Here is a 23,023-nt window from a genome sequence, read left to right as displayed (position 1 = left end):
AAGTATTTCGTGCTTGAACCTAGTATTTTCGGTGTCAAAACTTCGCCAAGCATGGAAAATACAGAACCCGAGAACAAAATACTACTTTCGAGCACGAATTTTCAAGACCGAAAATACTAGCTTTAAGAACCTTTCAGTCTTCAATCAAGTGTGAATAATTCTTAAATCAAGTCATATTTGCACTAAAAACAAGAACGATTTAATAGTAAAGTAAGAAAGTTGCAGGCATGATTTAAGGACGAATAATTCTTAAATCAATATATAAATATTATGAAATTAAAATGAGTTTTTATTTTATGCTAGTAAGAGAAATAAGTATTGGAAACTGAAACGAAATAAATGAGATACATATATGTAAATAATATTAATATTTTAAATTTACTTACGACTTGCCGCTCACGGGCATTAACACTGTCTAATTTATGCGCCTTATATACCGAGTACCTTCAGAATAAACAGTTGGGAATTATTAGAGTTGGCACACAATAAAATTCCAAAAAGTGCTCAATATGAGAACTTTTTGAGCACGAACGTTCTTAAATGGTAAGCAATTTTTCTTAAATCAAGGCTGTTTGTAGTTATCAGCAAATAAAGTGTTGAGTCTTGGGACAACAGCGTTCTCTCTTGTTATTATTTATTTTTAAGAATCGTTATATTTTGTTGATTAAAGAAAAGCTACGTGACGTTAAATTGTTTCAGTTCATAAGATTACTAAACCTATTCTATTAATATGCAAGCGATCGGTGAAGAATTTTTGACCGCCTCCAGGATGTTGACGATCATCCGCAGGGTGCTAACGGGGAAATTAATTTTTAGGTCAAAGTCAAAATCAAAACCACTCGAAGAGTGAGGCGGGGGCGTGGGGATGCATACGCATAGATTGATACCGATCGTCGATAAATCAATCATTATCAGTTTTATTTCAATGTGAATTCTCAAAATAAGAATATTTTTATAATTGTCGTTTGTTAAGAATAAAAACCAAGACGTTTTTGTTTAAAACATATAACTTTACTAAAATTTCCCAGCACACAATAATTTTCTTTGTCAGTTATTTATATTTTAAATATGCATATATATGTTTCCATAAAAATGATAAAAGTTTTCAAAAAATGTATTCGTATTCAAAACAAAAAATTTTTTGATAAAAATTACTTATTGCCTGCCAGATTACTTTTAACAAAATTGAACGAAATATTTGTGGTGGGAAAACAAAACCGAAAACCAATTCAAACAATGAAAATGAGTTTTTGAAATAATAAGAATAACAAATTAAGAAAAAGGTATAATAATAATAAGAGCTCGTACCTTTACCTTTGACATACAATTTGTTTTGGTTTTCCTTTCTTCGGTTGTTTCGTTTGCCTTTGCTTTTTGGTTTTAATGCGAAAAGATCTTGCAATTTTAAATGCTTTTTAAATGTTTATCCATTTTATTAAATTTTCCAGTTATTTTTTTGCTCCTCAAAAAATTTGATTCAAGAAATTACAAAAAACATATTCAAATAGCTGGAAATTTAAATTTAATCAGTTACCTTATATTAATTTAAAATAAGAATATATGGAAATATTCAATAAATGCTTTAATATAACATTGTTTTTTTATTTCTACCTTAACATTTTTCACTTTTATAATCTTTTTTTCGGATTTAATCCTTTTGATTTGCTTATTATGCCATTTTTAATGACGTTACCAATTTACTTGAATTTTGCTATTATGTTTATTAATTTTAAAATTATTCAAGAACAATCATACTAATTTATTATTTTAAAACAAAAAAATATACATTTATTAAGGACCTCGAACGTTTAATAAGAAAAAGAAAATAATTTAGCTAGTACATTTTTAATACTATTTTCTATTTTTAAATGCAATTGATTAAATGTTTTTTAAGCCCCGTAAATATATTTAACAAAAAATTTAAATGTAAAATTGCTTACATTTGTTGCTTACACAAAAAAAAAGTACACTTAACAAAAAAATGTTGCGCAATATGTTGCGCAGCGTTAACAGCACTCGAAAATCCGCTCTCGCGCGCTAACAGCACTCGAAAATCTGCTCTCGCGCCTTAACAGCACTCAACCGCGACAGCAGCGGCTGCCGTTTTTCGCCCAGTGATTTTTTCTTTCGCTCTCATTTCAGATCTTGCATCTCCCTCTTTCACTGACACTTACGCTGAGGCTATCTCCCTTTTTTACTGACTTACGTTGGCTTACGTTTTGCTGACACTTACGTCGCATCTTGCATCTCTTTTTTACGACACTTGCGACTTACGGTGTTTTGCCGTTTTTGTAAACAACGAGAATCAGTAGTTTTTTCTTTTCGGCCGAGCAAGTTCGTTTGTGTTACTCCGCGTTGCTTTTTCTCGCGAAATTCGTCTTGTTATTGTTATTAATAGTTGTTGTCGCGTATTGTTTCGCCAATCTTGTTTTTTAACCTGTTCTTAGTGTGTGTTTGTGGGTTTGTGGCGATTCCAATGCGAAGCCAAGCCCAAGCCTATCCCAACAACAACAAGTGCGCGAACAACAGCTGTTCAGTATATTTTTCGCCCTTAAAAATGCAAATGCAAAGTTGATACAATGAGAACGGGCGATAAAGTAGGAGGAAAGCTGAAAGAAACAAAAAATAACCGTTAAAAAGAACACAAACAAAAGCAACAACTGTGAAAGGCAAAGAACGAAAAGCAAAGCAAAAAGAGGAAGAAGAAGAGTTTGCGCAGTCACGTGTGCAGTCGACGTCGGCTGCGGCAGCAGAGGCAGAGGAAAATTCCCTTGCGGAAAATTCACATTCGCGATGATGAAGGAAAGCGAGACGATGATGAAGCTGTTGAAGAAGGAGCTGAAACCCGCAGCAACAACAACTAGTAGCTGTTAAAAAGAGACAGGTGAGTTCGTACCGTTTGTTTTTGTTTGGGCTTTTTCCCAGATCCTTGATCGCAGCCTCCGCTCGTCTCCTAAGTCTCCTAAGCAAACACATACATGTACCTATGTATGTACAGTGTTTTCAAGTAGTATGTCAACGGTGGCAAACAAATTGATATAAAAAATCAAAATCACTAGGATCTCAACGGAACTATAGTTTTTTACTATTCTAGTGTGTAATTGAAATACATAAATAAGAAAGGGAACTGACCTCGGCAAACAGGGGTAGCTGTCTTACGAACTATCAGTATACAGGGGTGGTCAAAAGTATTTTCACAAAACAAAAGTTAAATATATGCATAATTTTTCAAAAATCATTTTGCTTACATATATTTTTTATTGTTTTTTTGAAGGTGACAATGTCGGAAAACATTTTTATGAAAAACAGAAAAATATGGTTCAAATTCATGTTTCTAAACATTTTCAAAGAATCATAGAAAATATAAGCAAAATGATTTTTTAAAAATTCTTCTTGCAGTTACTATTGTTTTTGTTTGAGGAAACTTTTTGCATCAAAAAATTTAAGTTTTGAAGACGAGGAAAAAGTTTAAAAAGTAGAGTTTCACACAAATTCGTCCTTTTCAATAAGTACTGAATGAGTTAAGAAATGTATTGTATCATTCAAACGGCATTTAAATTTATTTTCCATTGATGCCAAAGTTAACAAGAAGTAAGTTGAAATTATGAGTATATTTAACTTTTGTTTTGTGAAAATACTTTTGACCACCCCTGTATTTGCGTACATTCGATTTTAATTGTATGATATGGTTTTAGCTGCAAGGGTTCATAAACTTCGGCTGGCTGAAGTTGCTATCACCGTGGAGGATAGTTCACTTTATACCTCGTCGAGGTGTTTTTTTTATAAGATAAAATCTGAAACTTTAATATCCTAAAAAGATACTAAAGCCTAGAACCTAGTAGAAGAGAATATTTACCAACAAAAAATTTGACCTGCTTTGTAACTTTCTGTTGTCAATAATATGAAAGGTCGCTATGCTTGTTTTATTGGCAACAAATGTTAAAATCCATTCTATTCCTTTAATATTTGCTAAAGATCAATTGGGTACATAATTAGATTATATTATTGTTCTTTTGGGATCAACGAAAATATTCACTTGCACTTAGCACTTGGCAAACAGTAATTGGCAGTGCTATTACTTTGACCACAGCTGTGTGGGTGGTGTTGCAGTACGGTTGTCATTGTGGGTGGTATGAGTCAAACATGGCGCAATATACCAAACAATTCCATTGATTTTTCTTGTGGGAATAGTTGGGAAAGCGACACTGTAGACATGGGAAACAACGAACTGTTTTGTTAAAAGGAGCCATCCGCACCCTTGGCACCGTTCCCGCCCTCTTTTCCGGCCTCTTTTTCGCCCCCATTCACCACCCCCTCTGTTAGCTATTCGTTATCCTTCTTGTTTTATTTGTTGTCGCTTTCCTGTGGCGTCTGTCTGCTGTCGCTGAGTTTTTTGCAACAATCTTCGGCTTCTAGTTTGCCTCCTGCTAGTTTATATTTTCCCACCCAGAGCCCCCCATTTCTCTTGCCCTTTCTTACTCTATATAACCTCATGAGTTGTGTAAGTAGCCATTTTTTGTACCTTTTGTTTTTCCCTTACGGAATTTATGTTAATTTGGTGCTACATTCCAGGGGCTTCAATCCCTTCGTAGTTTTCCCATACCGACTTATTTGCTTGATTTTCCTTTCTCCAACGCGGTAGGTTAGGATTCCAGACTCAGATATACATATAGATATACGCATATACAGATTATTTGGGATGCCTTTTCGAAGCTTCCGCCATTATTAATGAATGTGATTCGTGTTTTTATATATTTCTTCAAAATGAATCAAAATTTTTTGCTTTTCGTGAGATTCTTGTATTTTAGCTTATGTAGTGTGCACTTGTTTATAAATTATTGCATTTACACTCGGTTTCTTAAACTTTCCTTGTCCCCAGTGAAAAGTAAACTTCGCCATTCAAAGTGCATTTACCCGCTTTTCCGGCCCCTTGCAGTTCTCGACGGGTGCTGCCAACACGTGGATACGTGACTGTCGGGTTTCCTGCCGTTTTTACCTACAATGTCGCTACATTAGCCCACATCTTCCCCCTTGCGATGCTGTTTTTGTCACCAAGTTTTCATTTTGGTTATGTTTTGTTTTTATTTCAAGCTGCTCGCTTTGTTCTTTGCTCCCTAAAAAAAAACTTCAACATTTTCTTCAGCATTTTCCTACTTCCCGGTTCCAATTTTAAGCTTCAGAAAAAAGGTATATTCAAAATTGAAAATTTTTTACGTATAATTGCTTTTGTTTTCTTTTCTTAGTCGGTCTGACGCTTGTTTTTCGCCAATGGAAGGAAGTGTGCAAATCTTGGTAGTTTTCTGGGTCAGTTCGACACTTTTGGAGGTGCAGAAAAATTCGATAGAAAAACAACATGCACTTCCCAAAACTCGGACCGAATGAAATGAATTTTTTTCGGAGCCACTGAACGCTGAATGCAAACGTAAAATAACAATTCCACGAACAAAGCACACACAAAACATAACTTGGATACCAACAAAAAAATTAAAGGACTTAGCTGAAGAACTTAAGAGAAATGGAGAAAAAGGTGTTTAGAAACTAGTGAAAAACATTATTTTTTGTTAAAAATGCAGTTATCATACATTTACATACATTTATTTTACTTATATTGTTTTGTGAATGGATTGTTTTTTATACCCGTTCATCGTAGAGTAATAAGTTATATTGTATTCGTTGCAAAGTATGTAACAAGGAAAAGGAAGCGTTTCCGATCGTATGAAGTATGCATATACAATTTTAATCAGGATCACTAGCCGAATCGATCTGGCCATGCCCGTCTGGCCATCTGTCCGTGTGAACGCTGAGATCTCGGAAGCTATAAAAGTTTGAAAGTTTGGATTAGGAGTACAGATTCTAAGACTTCTTAAGCAGCGCACTCTCTAACGCCCACAAACGCCCAGTCAGCATGGCATGGCCAGTAGAACCGTGCCGTGGCACTGGAATCGGTGTTGTGTGCCGCTCCAAAAGAAATGCCTTGGATTTTTATTTTACTTTAAATTAAAAAAAGAGTGTTTTGTTGTTGTAGCACTCGGCTATATCTTTTCTTCTTATTTTTCACGCGGATTGTCTTGAGCAGAAAATATTTAAAAGGTTTTTTATATTATATTATTATTTATATTATTATTATTATATATGTTTCAAACTTAAAATCAAGCTTATAACTGTAAATCGTTAGAAGCATATGGCTTCAAGAAGGGTATAAAAAACTTTAGAAATATGTGTGAATAGGGCAAGGAAAAACTAGCTCGGGACCAAAATCATTGTGCTGCAATTTTTCTAGCTGTCTTTCATTTCTTCTTCTTAGACGTGCCCGGAAACGTAGGAAACTTTAATAAAAAAACATGTCAAGAGCACTTTTGTCTATTTCCCCACCGCACAACACAACCACTGCACTACCCAAAATGCAACAAAAAAAAAGATAAACAACACAAACCACCTACGACAGTCGTTCAGTGGTTGTTTTTAGACTTGACCAAGTTTATTGCCTGCCATATGCAATTGCCGTAGATTATTTTGGGGCTCTTGCCCTCTTTCTGCGCCCATTGTGTGCACAGATTTTCAACGCCCTTCTGCAAACCGGCCCCGCAAAAATAGCTAGCCAGCGAGACGAGACTGTCAATGTTTTTTTGCACAGAAAAACATTTTGATAATTTTGGGCATAATTATGTATAAATCAATTTTGCATAAATTTCAATATATCCTTTAAAGTCTTGCCTTTTACAATGATGGTCTCCAAAAACTCAGCACGAAATACACTAAGATTTTGTCTCTAATTTGTGTTAGTAATTTGCAATCAATAAGTAATCAGTACGTATGCCGGCAGAGGCTGATCAGAGCTATTCCTTATGCCCGCTTAATGGGACGCTGCTGATCGCTGCTCTAGAGGGTTTTGTTCACGACAAGGGAGTTGCTTTCAAACAGGGAATCAAACACAGTCTCATCCACTGTATCGATAAACGATTATATTTTGGTTATACAATTTGGTTCAGATTTTGGTACCGGTAGAAGACAAAACATCGAAAGTTTGAAACAATTACCTATGAGTAAAAAAACATATTACTAATAAAAATGATGGGGAAATAATCAATAAAATTCTATTCTTGTAATGTTAATTTAAACATACTTGTGATAATTTTAAAAATCACTTTAAGACTTGGAAATATACATTAATTTATGATTTATTCATCAATTTTCTCCGAGTGCCTGCAGAATGCGACTGCTACTACATCTCAAGCTCGCTTGGCAAACAGGTCGGCTACGTGATGTTGTCTCAATTGGCCAATTTTGGTCAACAGCCCCTCTGCCCCTCCATATATGTCCATAGATATATCCTATCCAGCCTAGCCTCAAGAGCCTCGCGGCGTGAAAGTCTTGAGTTTGGAGCAGCTCGCAGTAGAGGTATATTGTAGATATCGTTGGGGAACAGGGCTGTGTAGTCTTATTCTAGTTAGATTTTTTAGCTTTAGGGCTTGAAAATCATAAGCGCGGACTAAAATCGATCAATTAAATACTTCAGAATCCTAAATTAAAAAAATTTTGTCTTTTCTTATTGAAAAAATATTATTTAAAAGAGTAATCATTGGATAACCATTGTTTAAACCTACGACGAGTAAAAGAACATAGTTTTCCAAAACATCTTTTAAATACCAAGGGACTTGAGAAATTTGAACAACCATTTTAAAGAAATTATGGGGATACAAAACTTCACTTTATATAAATAAACCTTAAAGCGACATTGTTGTCATGTCTTAAATGTTTATATGGGTCTCGTTTTAATTGCACGCAAAAATATTTTATAATATTTACTTTACATTTTTAATTTTTTCTATACTCTATGGGATTTTAAGTAAGCAGCGACTGGATGGTATCTACTCATGGAAGTAGCGACCTTAAATCATTTCTGCCCCTCGTAATCAGTCATTTATTGGCATTGTCCTTAATACAAGTGGCTTGCTAAATGTCTCAATGAGTCCTTAGAGGAACTTACTGCGATTTCCGGTCGCACACACACATGCCATGCCCAAGACCCCAAGCACCCTCGATTTCCCGAATGCTGCCGGAAAAATCGCCAGGCTCTTGCTTCGGGTAACCCGAAGGCAGTTTTCCAAAAACTGCTGTACATTTAATTAATTATTTATACATGAAAAGGTATACGTGCCAGCAGGTTCATGGGGGTATAGACAGACATGGCTACAAACACGAATACGGATACGTTTACTGCAAAAGCAAACTCGTAACCGTGGCAAACAATTTACGATCCACCGTCTCTCTCGACGTCAACATTGACATCGATTTTTGCATAATTGATTAAATGACTGGCTATTTACCACGGAAGGTAGGGCACAAAGGGGGAATTTCGGGGCGGATTCCGGAATGAGAATTTACGGCGGCAAGCAGGTGCTCATGAGGCGAAAAAGATAGCCAGGTTTCATCATTGGATATTGCATGTTAGTTATGGTGTTTCTAAATGTTGTGATTGTTTGACATATAAAAAATGCAGTCAATCGTTCTGTCAATTGGCTACATCAGCAGAGAATCAGTTTATGTTTTTTTTAAATGGAAACTTTTCTGGTGACACCTACATTAACGGATACAGAAAAGGGCAAATTAAGGAGAATATTAATTACTTTGAGGCGTGTTTTATGATCTTAAAACTTGTGTAATGAGTACGAATAGATAAAAGGATGATGCACATGATCCTCTTAAGGCAATTTTGGACGATAGCGGTTAGACTAATATGTAATCCTATAGTATTGATGAGAATAGGATTCGTATTGAGCTGTTTTAATAATAACACCAGCTTACAAAATTAAAGCAACAGAGAACGCTATAGTCATTCGCATCGACTAAAGATACCCACACAAGCGGAGATTACATTTATTAGTCATAACTTTTTATTAAATGGTCCTTTTTGAACAATTTTTAGCATTGATAAACTAAACAAACTTCCATTTGCACTTTTACAAAATCTTTAAAGACGTCATTTACACTAGTGTCCTTTCATAAGTCAGACTACTTTTTATTGCGCATCTTTAAATTTAGAATTAAAACTCTGTGTTTGAGTTAGACAATTCTATGGGCCACATTAGACACATATCAGACTTTTGTGTTATTAGCTATACCGCCAATTTAAAATCCGACTAACAGTATAAATGACAAGTTTAAAATCAGTATCTTCAAAACTAAAGTATTAAACTGAGTCCCATAGTGCTATGGAAAATACCCCAAACATTTGTATATCTCTGGGTCATTTTTTTCGTGGAGCACTTTGTTTGTTTGCTTACATTGATGGCCCGATTTGGCCCATTTGAACCTTTTGGCAGAGACAAAATCATTTTCATTTCCTCCTAGCTGGCAAACATGAACCCCAACCCGACCGTTTTCCGCCCAGCCTTTTCCGGTCATATGCTAATGGCTTATGTGCTGGCATGTGTTTGTAATTCTGTGTGTCAAGTGTATATCCTTGTGGCGTAGCGAGTGCATATTCTTGTCAACGCTGACATTTTCTGCACTTCGCCATTGTTTTTCCAACTTTGTGCTCCTTTTACGTCCCTTCCCCACGACCCCCTTCCCCATTTTTTCTTGTCATTTTTCGTTTAATGATCATTTCCCTTTTGTTTTTCGTGATGATAAAAGCCAGGAATTATGATTGCTCCACATTCGTGAGTTGTCAGTCGCATTTCTCGCCAGCTCCTGACAAAGCACAGAAAAAACTTCAGGGCAACGTGGGTGATTTAGTTAGATTTAAACTTTTTTATTTTTCGGAAAATATGAAACATTGAGAAAATGAGTTTGGGTATCGTTAAATAGGCTTCGAATCGTGGGAAAAATACCACGTTGTATTTTAAATATGTTAATAGCAAATGCTTTACTTTTTTTTTACATTATTGGGCTTACAGTTGATAATTAAAGTTTTGAAAAAAGTGGATAATAATATTTTCGAACTTTTAGTGCATGTTGGCACTGCGAGGGAAAACAAACAAGAACAGTGTCGTCGCCATCACCACATTTCGACAATCTTCATTTAATATTTTCTTTTTTCAATCCAGCGATTAAGTTGCCCCGATTTTTTATTCTCACTGTACCAGGTCTCAAGCGAAGTGATTCCAATTCTTGTTTAATCGATGGCGTCAATTGCACTCAACTTGAGTCGCTCTGGCTTTTTATGGCACCCCACCCCATTTCATGCTAAAAACAATAAAATAAAATAAAAATACAATGCTTTTCATTTGACATCATAAGTCGGCTAAATATACAGAATGTCTTCAATAATTTTAAAATAGTATTAGTATGAAATTTAATTAAGATTTTTATTTTACAACCCTTTTATTTTAACTTTAAGTTTAAGATTAAACACAATTATAATTATCTTAAGTAGAAAACCCAGCTGTGGGTAAAAATATATATGTAACGAATTGACTTATGTTAATAAGCCAAGAATGAACTAATTTAAAAGTTCACATTTATTATAAATACAGTAACAACAAAAACAAGTTTTTTTAATAGGGAGGTTGTACTGTAAACCCCAAACACGAGTGAAACACGGAGCTCTGTTGACCGTTAACAGCTGACTCTCCCAAAATTGCTGAGAGTAACTAAGCGAAGAGAGTTACATTTCCATTTTTTGTAAAATGAGTACTGTAAGCTGTCGTTTTGACTTTCTTCTTCTTTTTACCCCTGCAAAGGTTGTTGAGAATATGACAGTATATATGTAGATACCATATGATCAGAGAAAAAATTAAAATACATTCAAGTTTCGTTGTTTTTGATTAAATTCTCTTCTTCTCTGGCGTACAGCTCCTTTATACGATTTGAGCCATAGAAACAATCGGAAATCGAATGCGAAAAGACGATGAAAATAATTAAAGCTTTGTTGTTTTTGATCGTATTTTTTTGCTACTCTGGGGTATAGCGTTATTGGAAGATTTCAGAGTTTACATTTTTTTATGTAAAAATCGGACAAATCTTAAAAATTTAGTTTTTGTTTCAGTTTTTGTATTATACCAATGCCCTTAATTGCATAATATTGTTTTAGTTGCAAGAGTATATTAACTTCGGCTGCCCGAAGCTAGCTACCATTCTCGTTTTTTTACTCTACTTTGTCATATGTATGTATCTATACCCTTGCAGAGGGTATTACAGTTTTAATCAAAAATTTGGAATGCAGTAAAAAAACCCTTCCGACCCCATATATGTACAAGTCATAATTTACTTTTATTTAAGTGTATGTACAATGTATATTGTACATGCCTGTTGGGGAATAAAAAGGGTAAAAAAATCCATTCAATGTTGAAATCAAAGTTTCCGGCTGAATTTTCATACCTCGTTGCTTATTTATAGTTATTTTGCATCAATAACAATCATATATGTTCTTGCTGCATTTTAATAAAGATAAATTTACTATGACACACATGCCTCTCCAATCCAAACTTTCTATATAGAGAAACTATAGAGGTTCCTTTTGTTTTTAATTAATTAATAAATTTATTTTTCTTATATTTTTAGCCATGTAATTTGTGGTTAATTTTCAGGTTGTTTCTAAAAAATGGGGAAAAGAAAACAATAGAATAGAACAAAAACTGGTCCAGGCGAAGGTCGTAGTTGGTCTGCTGCGCTTTCCTACTTCTCATTGTGATTGTGGGTCTCTAAAATGGCCAAAGGTCACGCCGCTTAATTAGCTGCTTATTTGTTGACACTATTTTTTTCTTGTCCTGTATTGTTGTTGCGCTCTTATTAGAAGCAACATGTTGTTGTTTGCTGAAAGTTTCCGGGGCGGGTGGCGAACCGATATTTTATTTTTTTAGTCTTCTTTCTCTATTTTTGTTGGGTGTTTTATAATTGGTGGGATTGTTTTTGTCTGCCTTGATGGTCAGTATGTGGTTTAGAGTTTATCCAACAGTTAACGGTTTGTTTGGGACCAGAACTTTTATAGTTTCAGTGGTAATAGTTTGTTTTGCTTAAAGTTAAAGTTCAGTCGCCAGTACACTCAGAAAAAATCAAGTATTTCGCTGTAATCAAGTAGGGCAAAAAGTGTTATATATCAAAAGTTGAGGAATCTCAAGGGCTATATGATTTGAAATCTAAAAATAAATCGTTTGACTCAATTTTGAGAAAATAGTAAAAAAGTGGTTTTAGAAAATAACTTTTTGTCATAACTCTAAATCTATTATATTCAGACAATTTTACTGTATAAAGAGTATTTAGCAAACTAAATTATCTTTTCAAAGATATATAGCACGTTTCTGTAGCATTAGTTGTTCAGATACTATAAGCATTTTAAATCTGGCTTTTTTTTTTTGATTTTCCGCTAAACTAGCGGGTTTTTCCAAAAGTCGTAGAACAAACGTTTTCTACTTTATGCTAGTGTATACACCCATAGGGTTTCCAAAACCCCAAAACTAAGATGGGATGCATACAAACCCACAAACAAAGGGACAAACATTTTCATTTTGGGAAGAAGAAGAAAGTCTTGTTTTTTGAATTACTTTTGAACGGGACATCGGATTTCAGCAAATGAGACGTCATTCGAAGCGTATTCTCAGTAAGAATAAAACTAGCTAAACAGCCGGGGGCTTTTCTCCCCACCGTATCCAGCAGCTTCAATTTTTTAAATTTTTACTTTTACACTTTCACCGCCTTTTCTCCCAAACAAATCTATATTTCGAAAGTCTTGGTATGCAATCTTCTTAGTTTTTGCGATACCTTTCAATTGGTGTATCACTCGTTACGATCGGACCATAATGGCAGATTTTCAATTCTGCGGCTATATATAGTAGTGTCTTCGCACGCTCTCTTGCGCGCTTCGCCACTACGTGTACTGCCGTCCACAGTGATATATATTCTTGTTAAGGAGCACTTGCCGAGTCGATTTAGCCATGTCCGCCTGTCTGTATGAACGCTGTGATCTCGGAAACTATAAAGCGCAAGTTTGTTTCGTCAGGGTGCCACGCCCACTCTAACGCCCACAATCCTCCCAAAACTGTGGTATTTTAATGTTATTCATGGTTATTCTAGTCGATAGATATTTTAAACTCACCCAGTCTCGCATATCGGTAAATACAAGTAATATATGTGCCGAGATACATCTAGTTGATCAGACCCCAAGTCGATAGTCGCCATTAGATGTTTTGTTTTGTGAGTCTCTTTGCTTGTCACGTAGGTCGTGGAGGGATCCCCCTGACCCCCACAAAACCTTCTTTACAAGTGCTTACCAACTAGCATAAACAACAACTGCATAATGACAACCGTTTTACAACGGAGGAACCGCAGTCAACGAAAAAGAGACGCACCCAAGAGTTAAGGCCCCGACTCAAACTTGCTGGTAATATATGTATATATAGAATATATAGCACATGTATGTGGCTTACAGTTGCACGGTTTGTCTGGGTTCTATAGCCCCTATCGCCCCCCCTTAAAACGTCCTACGAGTACTCCCTTTCGGAGTTACTGTGGCAGAGACCAATTAAAATGCGCGACATCACATATGCGCGAGCATTTATTATAAATTTTTCGTTGGAATTGAGTGAAAAATAGTTGAATGAAAAAGAAAGCAAATGAAAAATACATGCGGGAGAGGTTTTAAAAAAGGAAGCAGGGGAAAGTTGTCGAAGTGTGAAATACCCTGGTTTAGGTGTTAGTAAACTCAAATTTTTGCATGTTTTCCAGAAAATGTTGTTTTGTTGTGAGGTACAGTCAAGAAAACTTTCGCAGAGTTCAACCTGCCACATAAGATATTTTATACATTCTAAAAAAACATAAAGCCTATAAAAATGCATCCTGGGATACAAAATTGTGGATCGCAAAAGTTATAGTAACTAGAAGAACCATATAATGAGAAATCGGAAATTGTGCAAGTGGTAACAATGGAGCAGCAGGGAAGTAAGCTGAAGTAAACAAGGAGGTTAGCGAGGGGGTGCTTTTGGGGGTGGGACTGTTAGTATGTCTGGTTGGCCTACACACCCTGCATGTTACAATGTTCTTAATATAACGCTTAGTAGTTAGCGCACACTAACACACGGTTCCTCTCTTTTTCCCACATGCATTGACAAAGTTGACGATGCATTACACAGTTCCGGGAGAAAAAGTGGGTCGCAGCGTTATATCAGGGTTTTACAATTATTGGCATGCGAACGATGCTGCGACGCTTATTAAGTCTTAATAGTGCCAGAACAAAGGAAGTAAGCTACTTCAAAAGTGGACGGCGCTGTACTGTGTGTGTTGTCATGCAGGGAAATTATTTCGCACCAAATTGTTTTTCGTATTTATTTTACAACTTTACATTATGCAGTCTTCATTGTGCGGTGACAGTTAAAACAGGTTCATTAAAATGCAGTAAACAGTTTACCATACTTTTTACATAATTTTTTCTAGTAACCGAGACTTCTTGGAGTCCATTACTCAAAGCTTATGTTGAGGTACACAGTTTTAGAGCCGAAAACAATCATATTTTCGTGATTTTTTTTTAGTACCTAGACTGTCAGATACCCGTCACTGGGCTAACAAACTTTAAAGAAAACAACAGTGTTTTGTCTGTTAACCAGTTTTAAAATAATAAATAATGTAAAAGGGTATCTGATAGTCAAAGCACTCAACTATGGCGGATTGTCTTGTTTTTCCATTATATTCCGATTTTTCGTAAGGGTCCGATTTGACTCGTTCTGGCTTATATACAACCTTCAATAGAAGGAGGCATTTGGAAAGTTCCAGGCTGATAGCTTTAAGACTGAGAGACAAGTTAGGCTGAGAGGCAAGTTAGGTTGACTCTTCTAATGATGATAAAAAAAACGCCGTTTAAATGCGTTGTGTCTGGCCAAATGAGCTGAAAAACATAACTTTCGACTGTCATATATCCCAAACTATCGGTCCGATCGAATAGAAGTTTTGGCAATGTAATCCAAACAAAAAAAACATTTTTGAAAATGGGGATTATAGTCACTAAATAAATTAATTTATTAAAGATTATGGGAATAGAGATTTCGTCTGCAAAAACCTTTAACATTTTTTTGCAGTTCTGATAACACCTAAGTACATTGTCCAACATTTATTAAATTTCCGAGTGGCGACTAAAACTGAAACTGGAAAGCTGCACAGGAACTGGATGCGCATAAGTGAGAAACCCCACGAAGGGAAGTTAAAGAGTTTTTTGGGGTTTTTAGAAATGTTTTTTTCATCCTGTTTTTGTGCCCACCCCTTTTGCCGCTCTGCACTTCATTGGAGCCGTGAACAAGTTTTGTCAACTATTTGAGTAAGTTTTCCATTCCATGTCGCCCTCCCTATATTTGGTTTCCTCCATATTCCTCCATTAGGGAGCTAAGCAAAGAGCAAACTCAAGACAATGCAGTTGGATTTGCCAAACCCTCCGAAAATCCCCTTTCGACCGGGGGACTTCAGTGCATTACTACTACTACTGCACTTAGAAAAGTTACGTTAACCCGAAGCTAAGGCGATGTGTCGGTATCAGACCATGGTTCAACTGTTTCTGTTCAAGTGCTCTTGTGCTGGTCAAGTTCGTAATAAGCCGAGTAGTAAAGAAATATACATATAACTAACAAGTTACCTTTTTCTAATCGCACAAGCCGCTTAAGCTTATGACTTACATGCCTGCCAATCTGGCCGAACCTTAGTTTGCTGGCTAATGCCGAGTAATAAGTTCGTTAAACTTACCAAACTGCAGGTTCTATTATGACTATACAGTCACGCTCATGTGGTTTTTCAAAGCATTGAAGGCTCCGATATTACCTGATGATAAAAGTACAGCAAATTTCAGAACAATCGGTATGGTACTTCAAAAATGGCTTGAATGAAAATGAAACACTTATTTAAAGTTGGTCATTCGAGGGCATTCGGGAAACCGCGTTAGACGCTTTATCTTTCTTAGTTTTGGTCTGATTCATTTAATGTTGTGACTCAACATTTTAAAAACGATATTCTTAGTACACTGTTGTTGAATCCGCTGCACTGTTGTCGCATTTCATTGACTATTGAAGTAGTTTGTGGACACTTTCGGCTCCTTTAAAGAGGAAAGTTCCGGAAAAGCCCCAAGCACCGTTGCCAATTTTCACACAAGCCCCAGCAAATTAGAAACAATTTGCTGTAAAGTGCATTTAAAATCGAGAGCAGCAAGGAGGAGTAGCCTTTGAAGTGTTCTTAAGTGAAGAGCAGGACACATTTTCCAAATCAAAAACTGAATTTGAATATCAATCAACTTGAATTAAATGAAAATGTGCAAAATAAAGTGAGCGCACACACACTTCTTCTTCATACTATGCACAAATTTGAATATAATTCTAGTAAATGTGTCTGGTTTGGGTCCCTTCGGCCGCAGCCAGAGGTCGAAAGAAATGAGGAAGGAGTTGCTGCAATGGAAATGGACTTCTGACCGGAGAGATTGCAGCTGAAGGCTTTTAGCCACAAACCTTTACAGCGAAGAGAGCTCCGAGAATGCTGCGGTGCGGTGGGGCTGGGGCTGGAAGCTGGCAAATCCATCAGCCAGTAGTTCACGGACCACAAAAGATGATAGAGTACCCGGCAGACATTCCTGCTGCAACTCCAGAATGTCAAGTCTGCTGTCTATAATTTAGTGGCATATTCAATTTGCCAACTGCCTTTTCCATGGACATTTGGACCGTTGATTAGGTATTGCACACACGTATTGGCAATTGATGCCCCAGATTCGCGCACCTGTTGGTCAGTTCTCTAGCTTCATGGTGTCCACTGTCCATTATCCCCTCCTTCGTTTGGTGGTGTTACTCGTTCTCGTGCTTCATCGCCTTTCTCTCGCTTTTCCGTCTGCTCGAATTGATTTCCATGCCTGTGCACGTAGAAAAAGGTGTAAATGTTGACTGGGATCTGGTAATGTACAAGCCGATTGATGAATTGGCGGATTGATGGATCATTGTTTGTGCATCGTTTGGGACGGACATAAATATTAAGGAATCTAGAGTGGAAAAAAACCTAGTAGGTTGTACGTCATGGATATGTATTTAATTTAAATGAGATTTTAATCAACAGAAATAAACATAAAACAAATATTAATAGTTCTTGCCAGTTTAATATGTTTTTACTTATCGGTTAAAGAAGAATTTGAACAGTAAAATGTTGACCAAAATTAAGGTTTTCAGAAAAATTTTGTTAGCAAAGGGCATTACGAGCTCCAACCAAAGAGCCGCTGGAATAGCCCCCGTCTATTTTCAGATGGCGTGACTGCCGCCGATGCCGTTCGTGAGGTGGTCTCATTTTCGGTGGCGCTGGTCTCCGACGGACTGTCGCTAGTCTTGGTCACCACCGTTGGCGTAGAAGGGCGACGTTCGGGAGCGGGTCGAGTCAGGGGGGCGGCTGGAATCGAGGCGGCGACGGCGGCCGCCAAGGCCAGAGTGTCCTCCGAGGGATGCGTAGCCAGGGGCGTGACGGTGGCCGAATCCAATCCAGTGGCGGCCACAGGTGCAGGTGTTAACTGCGATTGCTTCGAAGGGTCAACCTGCTGCTGCTGCGAATGCTGCAGCGACTGACGGTTGTGGTTACCTTTGCCCTTGGACTTATTACTAGCACTCGACTTGGGATTTGCCATAATCTAAAAGATTGGAGATAATTTTTGGTTAGAATTCAAAAAAGATATTTAGCAAGGAAACTAAAAGAAAATTAAAAAAAAACCCACGTAAAGTTCCAAACGTGTGTGTAAGGCAGGGTCTCTGGCACGACTGTAGGCCTGGCATTTACCTAGGCTTCGACCTTTGACATCCCGACTCATAGCACACTTGATCCAAGAAAAAAGAAATGCCTTGAATTATATTCATATTTTTTATTTTAAAGAGGGCCTACATTTCTATACCCTTGAAGAGGGTATAGTGATCACTAACGAGTTGATCTAGCCATGTCCGTCGGTCCGTATGAACGCTGAGATCTCGGAAACTATAAGAGCCTATTCTCTTTTACTTCAGTATATAGAATTCTTTCATCAATCACTGTGGAAGGCAGTCCACGTAGTGACGAAGCGCACCAGGAGAGTGTGCGAAGGCGACTACTATATAAATACACGAAAAAATGAAAATCTACTGTGATGGTCCAATCGTAAAGATACACCAATCGAATTGGTTTGGGAGAAAGAGCGGTGAAAGTGTAAAAGTAAAAATGTAGAATGAGTAAATTTGAGGAAGAGTATATAATTAATCGAATGTATAAAAAAATGTCGTGTCAAATTTTGATATCAGTAGTTTTTTATGTTAAAGGTGCGATCGTCACGGCCCTTTACCTCGTTAAGAGGTGTTTTTGTTTGATTCAGAACAACGAAAAAAATTTGATAAAATCCAGAGTTGTATGTCAGATAGCTGTCATAGGAAGTATCGAATAATTAATGTCAAAAAATACAGAAATCGTTATATTTCGCTTTCAGCAAAACGTAAATGTAACATTATCTTAACATTTTTGTTTGTTTCTTAAGCTTCCTTTAGTAAGCTGCCTTTCATGTTTGTTTTTTTTAGTATTTCATGATTTTGAATTGAAGTTTTTAAAAAGAGTAAGACTATATCAAAGTAATTATAGCTTCCTTATTTTTGATCATATTCTCTTCAACTTCGGTATGTAGCATTTTTTTTTATCATTTTACAATTACAAATTAAATTTGATAAAAATGCCATAAGAAGAATCGGATATTTCGTTTTTGGTTTAACATATACGCCAGTAAATTAAAATGTAACATGATCTTAATCTTTTTGTAATTATTTTTAAGCTTTTTAAAAATTGGGAAGGTCTGTGTATACATTTCCCTGAAAGGAGTGACCTGCAAGGGTATAAAAACATCGGCTTGCCGAAGCTAACTTCCTTTCTTGTTAGCCTACGTTTATGTTAAAATTTTCCGTAAATTCAATGGCGCTCAGAATGGGAACCCAAAACTGCACTTATAAAATCCATAACTTAAGTAATTGGATACCGATTTAGAAGTGTGATACCTCTTTTAGTTCGTGCTCAAATTCCCTAATAAACTACATTAAAATATGTCTTTTAAACGATGGTCAAAATGTGAGCCCATTTTCATGTTCAATTTTTCCGTAATTCTAATGACTTTTAGAATGGGAACCCAAAACTGCACTTCTATAATCCATAACTTGAGTAATTGGAAGCCGATTTAAGAGTGTGATACCTCTATGAGTTTGTGCTTAAATTCCATAATAATATGCATTAAAATATTTCCTTTTTAACGAGGATCAACTTTTTAGCCCATTTTCATGTTCAATTTTTCCGTAACTCCAATTGTTTTTAAGAATAGGAACCTAAAAGTACACTTCATTTACCCATAACTTGAGTTATTGACCACCGATATAAAAGGTAAGAAATGTATTGGCATAACTTATAATCATCAAAATAAGTTTCCCTGATCGACAAATTTAATAATCTTAAAATATGTTACATATAATGATAAGGATCATTGGAAAACTGATATTTCCGTTATCTGTTGTTGTCAAAAGGCAGATTGTAAATATATAAAAGAGAAAAACATTACTACAACTTAAATATACATTTGTTATTATTAATTCTGCCATGTACATATTTATGAATTCAAGTAAATACTGCAATCTGAAGTATACAAATCTTTTGGAACATTTTTAGCCACAGCTTCAATGTCTGACGAAGTTCCTCTGGGTCGCCTATCTCAAATCTTCGATACATTGACCAATCTCCAGCAGCAGCAACACCTGCGTTCTCAAGAGCAACTGCAATCGCAGCTGCATCTTCATACACAGCAGTTGCCTGCAGAGCAGCGAAGAAGATCAGCCTCCTCATCGCCATCGCCATCGGCCAGTGTCTCTGCCTCGACTTCTGGGCGGGCCACGCCTTGTTTCGGTGTGGCCAGCCCTCTTAATACACTGCAGTACTACAGCCACTCCCACAACTATTTGCTGCGGCCGCAAGATATCGCCAGCAGTGGCTACCTGCACACCTTTCCATCGCATTTGTATCACCACCACCATCAGCAGCACCCCCACCAAGTGCACACCTTGCATCATCACAGTCAGCCTCCCTCGTTACCCACCAAATTGAGCGGGGGCGGGGCACGTGGCTGCTTATCGGGCTCACAATCGGGATCACAATCGGTACAGGGATCTCCGCTGTTGGCCAAGAGAGCCACCTCTTTTAGTGGTCAAATACCACTGGCTCAGGGTCGTTTTGCTACCGGAGGAACTGCGTCCACGCCGAATAGTCCGAGGTTGTTGCCCCGTCGTATTCCACCTCCACCTCCCATCCCGGCCAAGCCGAAACAGGTGAAGGCGGATCAACAGCCGAAGGATCTTCCGCCAAGGGATTCGACTGCCACGGTTCAATACAATGCAAATCCGCTCCTGGCAGCTCTGGACGCACCGGATGCTCCATGGCCACACTTTTCGACGCTCACCGAGCACCTGGACGTCCACCAGGTGAACAACTACGGACAAGCACTGCCGGAGGTGAGTTGAAGTAACTAATTTAAGTTAAAAAGAAGTCTGTGTTGGACAGACGTCTGTCCATCTGCCTATCAGTTATAAGTCGGAGCGGGTCCGATCGCACTCCTATATCATAAAGTTATCATAGTAATGATTTAAAAATAAATAAATAAAACCGATTATAGAGTTATAATTTCTCTTTATATTTTCACCTACTCTGGGTTATATAATTTTTTAAGAATTCAGTATTATTATTATTACTAAGTTTAAGCAATCCTAAAAAACGTTGGTGCTCTGCTAAAATGTCTCTTTATAAAAAAAAATACAACAACTTAATTAATAAATAAATGAAGTGAATTTAAATGCCCACAATTCTTATGCAACAGCCAAGTCGGCACAAAATAAAATTAACTTTTTTCAGCTAAGTCCATTTTTATCCCTTTTCTGACTTTTTTTTTCCTACCTGCAGATTAATTGGCAGGAACGATGTTTGGAGTTGCAACTGGAGCTGCATCGATCCAAGAATCAGGCGGGTCGTATACGCGATATGCTGCGAGAAAAGGTGAGTAACTGATAAGGAGAGGGAGCGGGTAAAAGGGTGACCAGATAGCGCCCAAAGTGGTCCGCTTTGGGGTGTCTGATGATGAGCCTAAATGAGTTAATAAGTAAAATGCAATAGTGGCAAAGACAAACATTAATTACTGAGGGGGTGAAACTCCTGTCTTGTGCTTAATTATGATTTATGAGAGCCACGGCTAAAACATTTTTACGACGTCCCACGCAATTATCATCCACACACAAACAAACACTCGAGTGGCCGGGGCATTTTCCAGCCATTTTTACTATAGATGGTGATGCTGTTTCGTGTGACACATGTGGATGCGGAAAAGGAGAGGGAAACCCGAATCTTGATCCTGGCTCATTATTAGTCTAATTAAGTCATTAGGCTTTTGGCCAAGTGGCGCAGGTCTAATGCAAAAACTATGAATTATGTATTAGTCCAATCAAAATTAACTCTCCCCGTAAATTCCGTAGTGGGTTTAGCTATTACTCAGTGCCGGATACTGGATTTGGTCGTAGGTGTGTTTTTGAACAACATTTTTTGTTGCATACTTTTTAAGTACCGAGTTTCCTTTCACTTTCCTTTCAGTAAAGGGTCATCAAAAAATGTACAAAATACGGCAAAGGGAAAAAATTCATAACTTAATGGCTAAATATATGCAATGAATATTTGAGCTCTGTTTTATACATTTTCTATTTCCCATTTTGTTCCCTTGTCGTATGAGTTTCGCCGACCTTTCTCGCCTTCCTCCCATTTGACTTTTCAACTTTTTAACAGCTGCAATTCAAGTGCATCATAAATTTTATATTAGTTGCACTAAACTTAAAATGGTCTGGACACAATTCACTGGCCTTTCAGCTCCTTTCTTGACTTCCACGCATCAAATATTTTTCGCTTTGTATGCTACTCGGCATGATAGAATTAAATGAGTGGTATCGTAGCATGGCGTTCTTTTCTTATTGAAGCTATAAAAAATTTTAGTGTAGTAATTGTTAGTTCTTCTTGTTCTTAAGAATTCGCTGTTTAACTTTCTTTGCAGTTTATAAATAATTTTATGTATTTAAGCCAGCCTAGTATGTTATTATGTTTTTTAATGGTTTCCTTAGTGATAAGAAGAATTTGTTGAAGAATTCATGTTTTTAAAAGGCCATTTTTTGTTTATTTTCTTTCTAAAATATGTCCACGTCACGTCAATGTCAAGAAAAAGCCAGTTTCTTAAAATCCGAAAAAGACTTATTCACAAAACAAAACTTAAATTTACAAACTGGCAACTTCTTTCTGCAGGTGATAAAAACTTTTTTTTAATAACAGCTTATGATTAACAAATTCAGTTACCGAAAATGTAATTTTAGGATTTTGGTTTTGGTTTGACCATGTCCAGGTAAGGAAAAGCCAGAAAGAAGGGCGAGTTCAATCAGAAGAGTCGTTAAGCTCAAACCACAATATTTTGCCAGGACAGGGAGAAAAAAACGGGAAGAGGGTCTTTGCCTTTGGCAACAATGTGCAGAACGTTGAAATTATGGGAAAGCATATTGCAACATTCTTGTTGGACAATAAAATTTCAGTTTATTACCAAAGCCACCCGAGAACAACAAGCGGCAGAATTAAATAAATGGATAGGAGTGAAAGGCAACCAAGGGTCTGGGTCAACCACCACTATTGCCAAATTTCAACAAAAAAATATTGGTACATAAATGTTGCTAAAGAAGTAGATATGGAAGTCGCTGTTTGCCAATTTTTTGGACAAGAAAGTGATGCAAATCGGGGAAAGAAAAGATAAATGTTGGATTAGACCATAATTTGTGAAAAGAGTAAGTCTGTCAACAAATTAAATAATATTTTGAAACCATGTCAAATTAAGATAAACTTGCCATTACCATATGAGATTGTAAACATTTTTTGTTCCATTTAGAGGTTAAAATCTTTATTTTTGTGAATCAGAAAAAACTTTGAATTGGAAAAGGTTTAAGATCCCATAACTAACTTTGTCGCACTGAGTAACTATATTGCTCTTCCGGCTTGATGCCATTTGCTGCTCACTTGGTTG

General features: G+C 36.8%; 2 protein-coding genes across 10 annotated transcripts in view; one reads left to right on the top strand and one right to left on the bottom strand.

Moving 5' to 3' along the window:
* The first annotated feature begins 2,305 nt into the window (after window positions 1–2,305).
* LOC119557834 (uncharacterized protein CG43867) overlaps window positions 2,306–23,023 on the top strand; it is a 108,926-nt gene continuing 88,208 nt past the window's right edge. For 4 of the 9 annotated variants that reach the window (XM_037870804.1, XM_037870798.1, XM_037870800.1 and 1 more), the window contains exons 1-3: window positions 2,310–2,884; window positions 19,603–20,438; window positions 20,884–20,976. In XM_037870804.1, the coding sequence (XP_037726732.1) occupies window positions 19,614–20,438; window positions 20,884–20,976 (918 nt within the window). In that variant the 5' untranslated portion in view covers window positions 2,310–2,884; window positions 19,603–19,613. Of the gene's footprint in view, window positions 2,885–19,602; window positions 20,439–20,883; window positions 20,977–23,023 lie in introns of all 9 variants that reach the window. The other 5 variants (XM_037870802.1, XM_037870805.1, XM_037870801.1 and 2 more) reach the window with 3 other exon arrangements.
* On the bottom strand, window positions 17,031–17,740 carry LOC119557837. Its single transcript, XM_037870815.1, has 2 exons — window positions 17,654–17,740; window positions 17,031–17,569 (listed from the first exon to the last, which is right to left on the bottom strand). Exon 2 carries the CDS (start codon window positions 17,564–17,566, stop codon window positions 17,144–17,146), a length of 423 nt encoding a protein of 140 aa, XP_037726743.1. The 5' UTR covers window positions 17,567–17,569; window positions 17,654–17,740; the 3' UTR covers window positions 17,031–17,143.

Source organism: Drosophila subpulchrella, chromosome X (genome assembly GCF_014743375.2).
Source record: "Drosophila subpulchrella strain 33 F10 #4 breed RU33 chromosome X, RU_Dsub_v1.1 Primary Assembly, whole genome shotgun sequence".
In the NCBI taxonomy this organism is placed as follows: Eukaryota; Metazoa; Arthropoda; class Insecta; order Diptera; family Drosophilidae; genus Drosophila; species Drosophila subpulchrella.
Note: the sequence above shows the minus strand (reverse complement) of the source record. Positions and strands in the feature narration are given on the sequence as shown.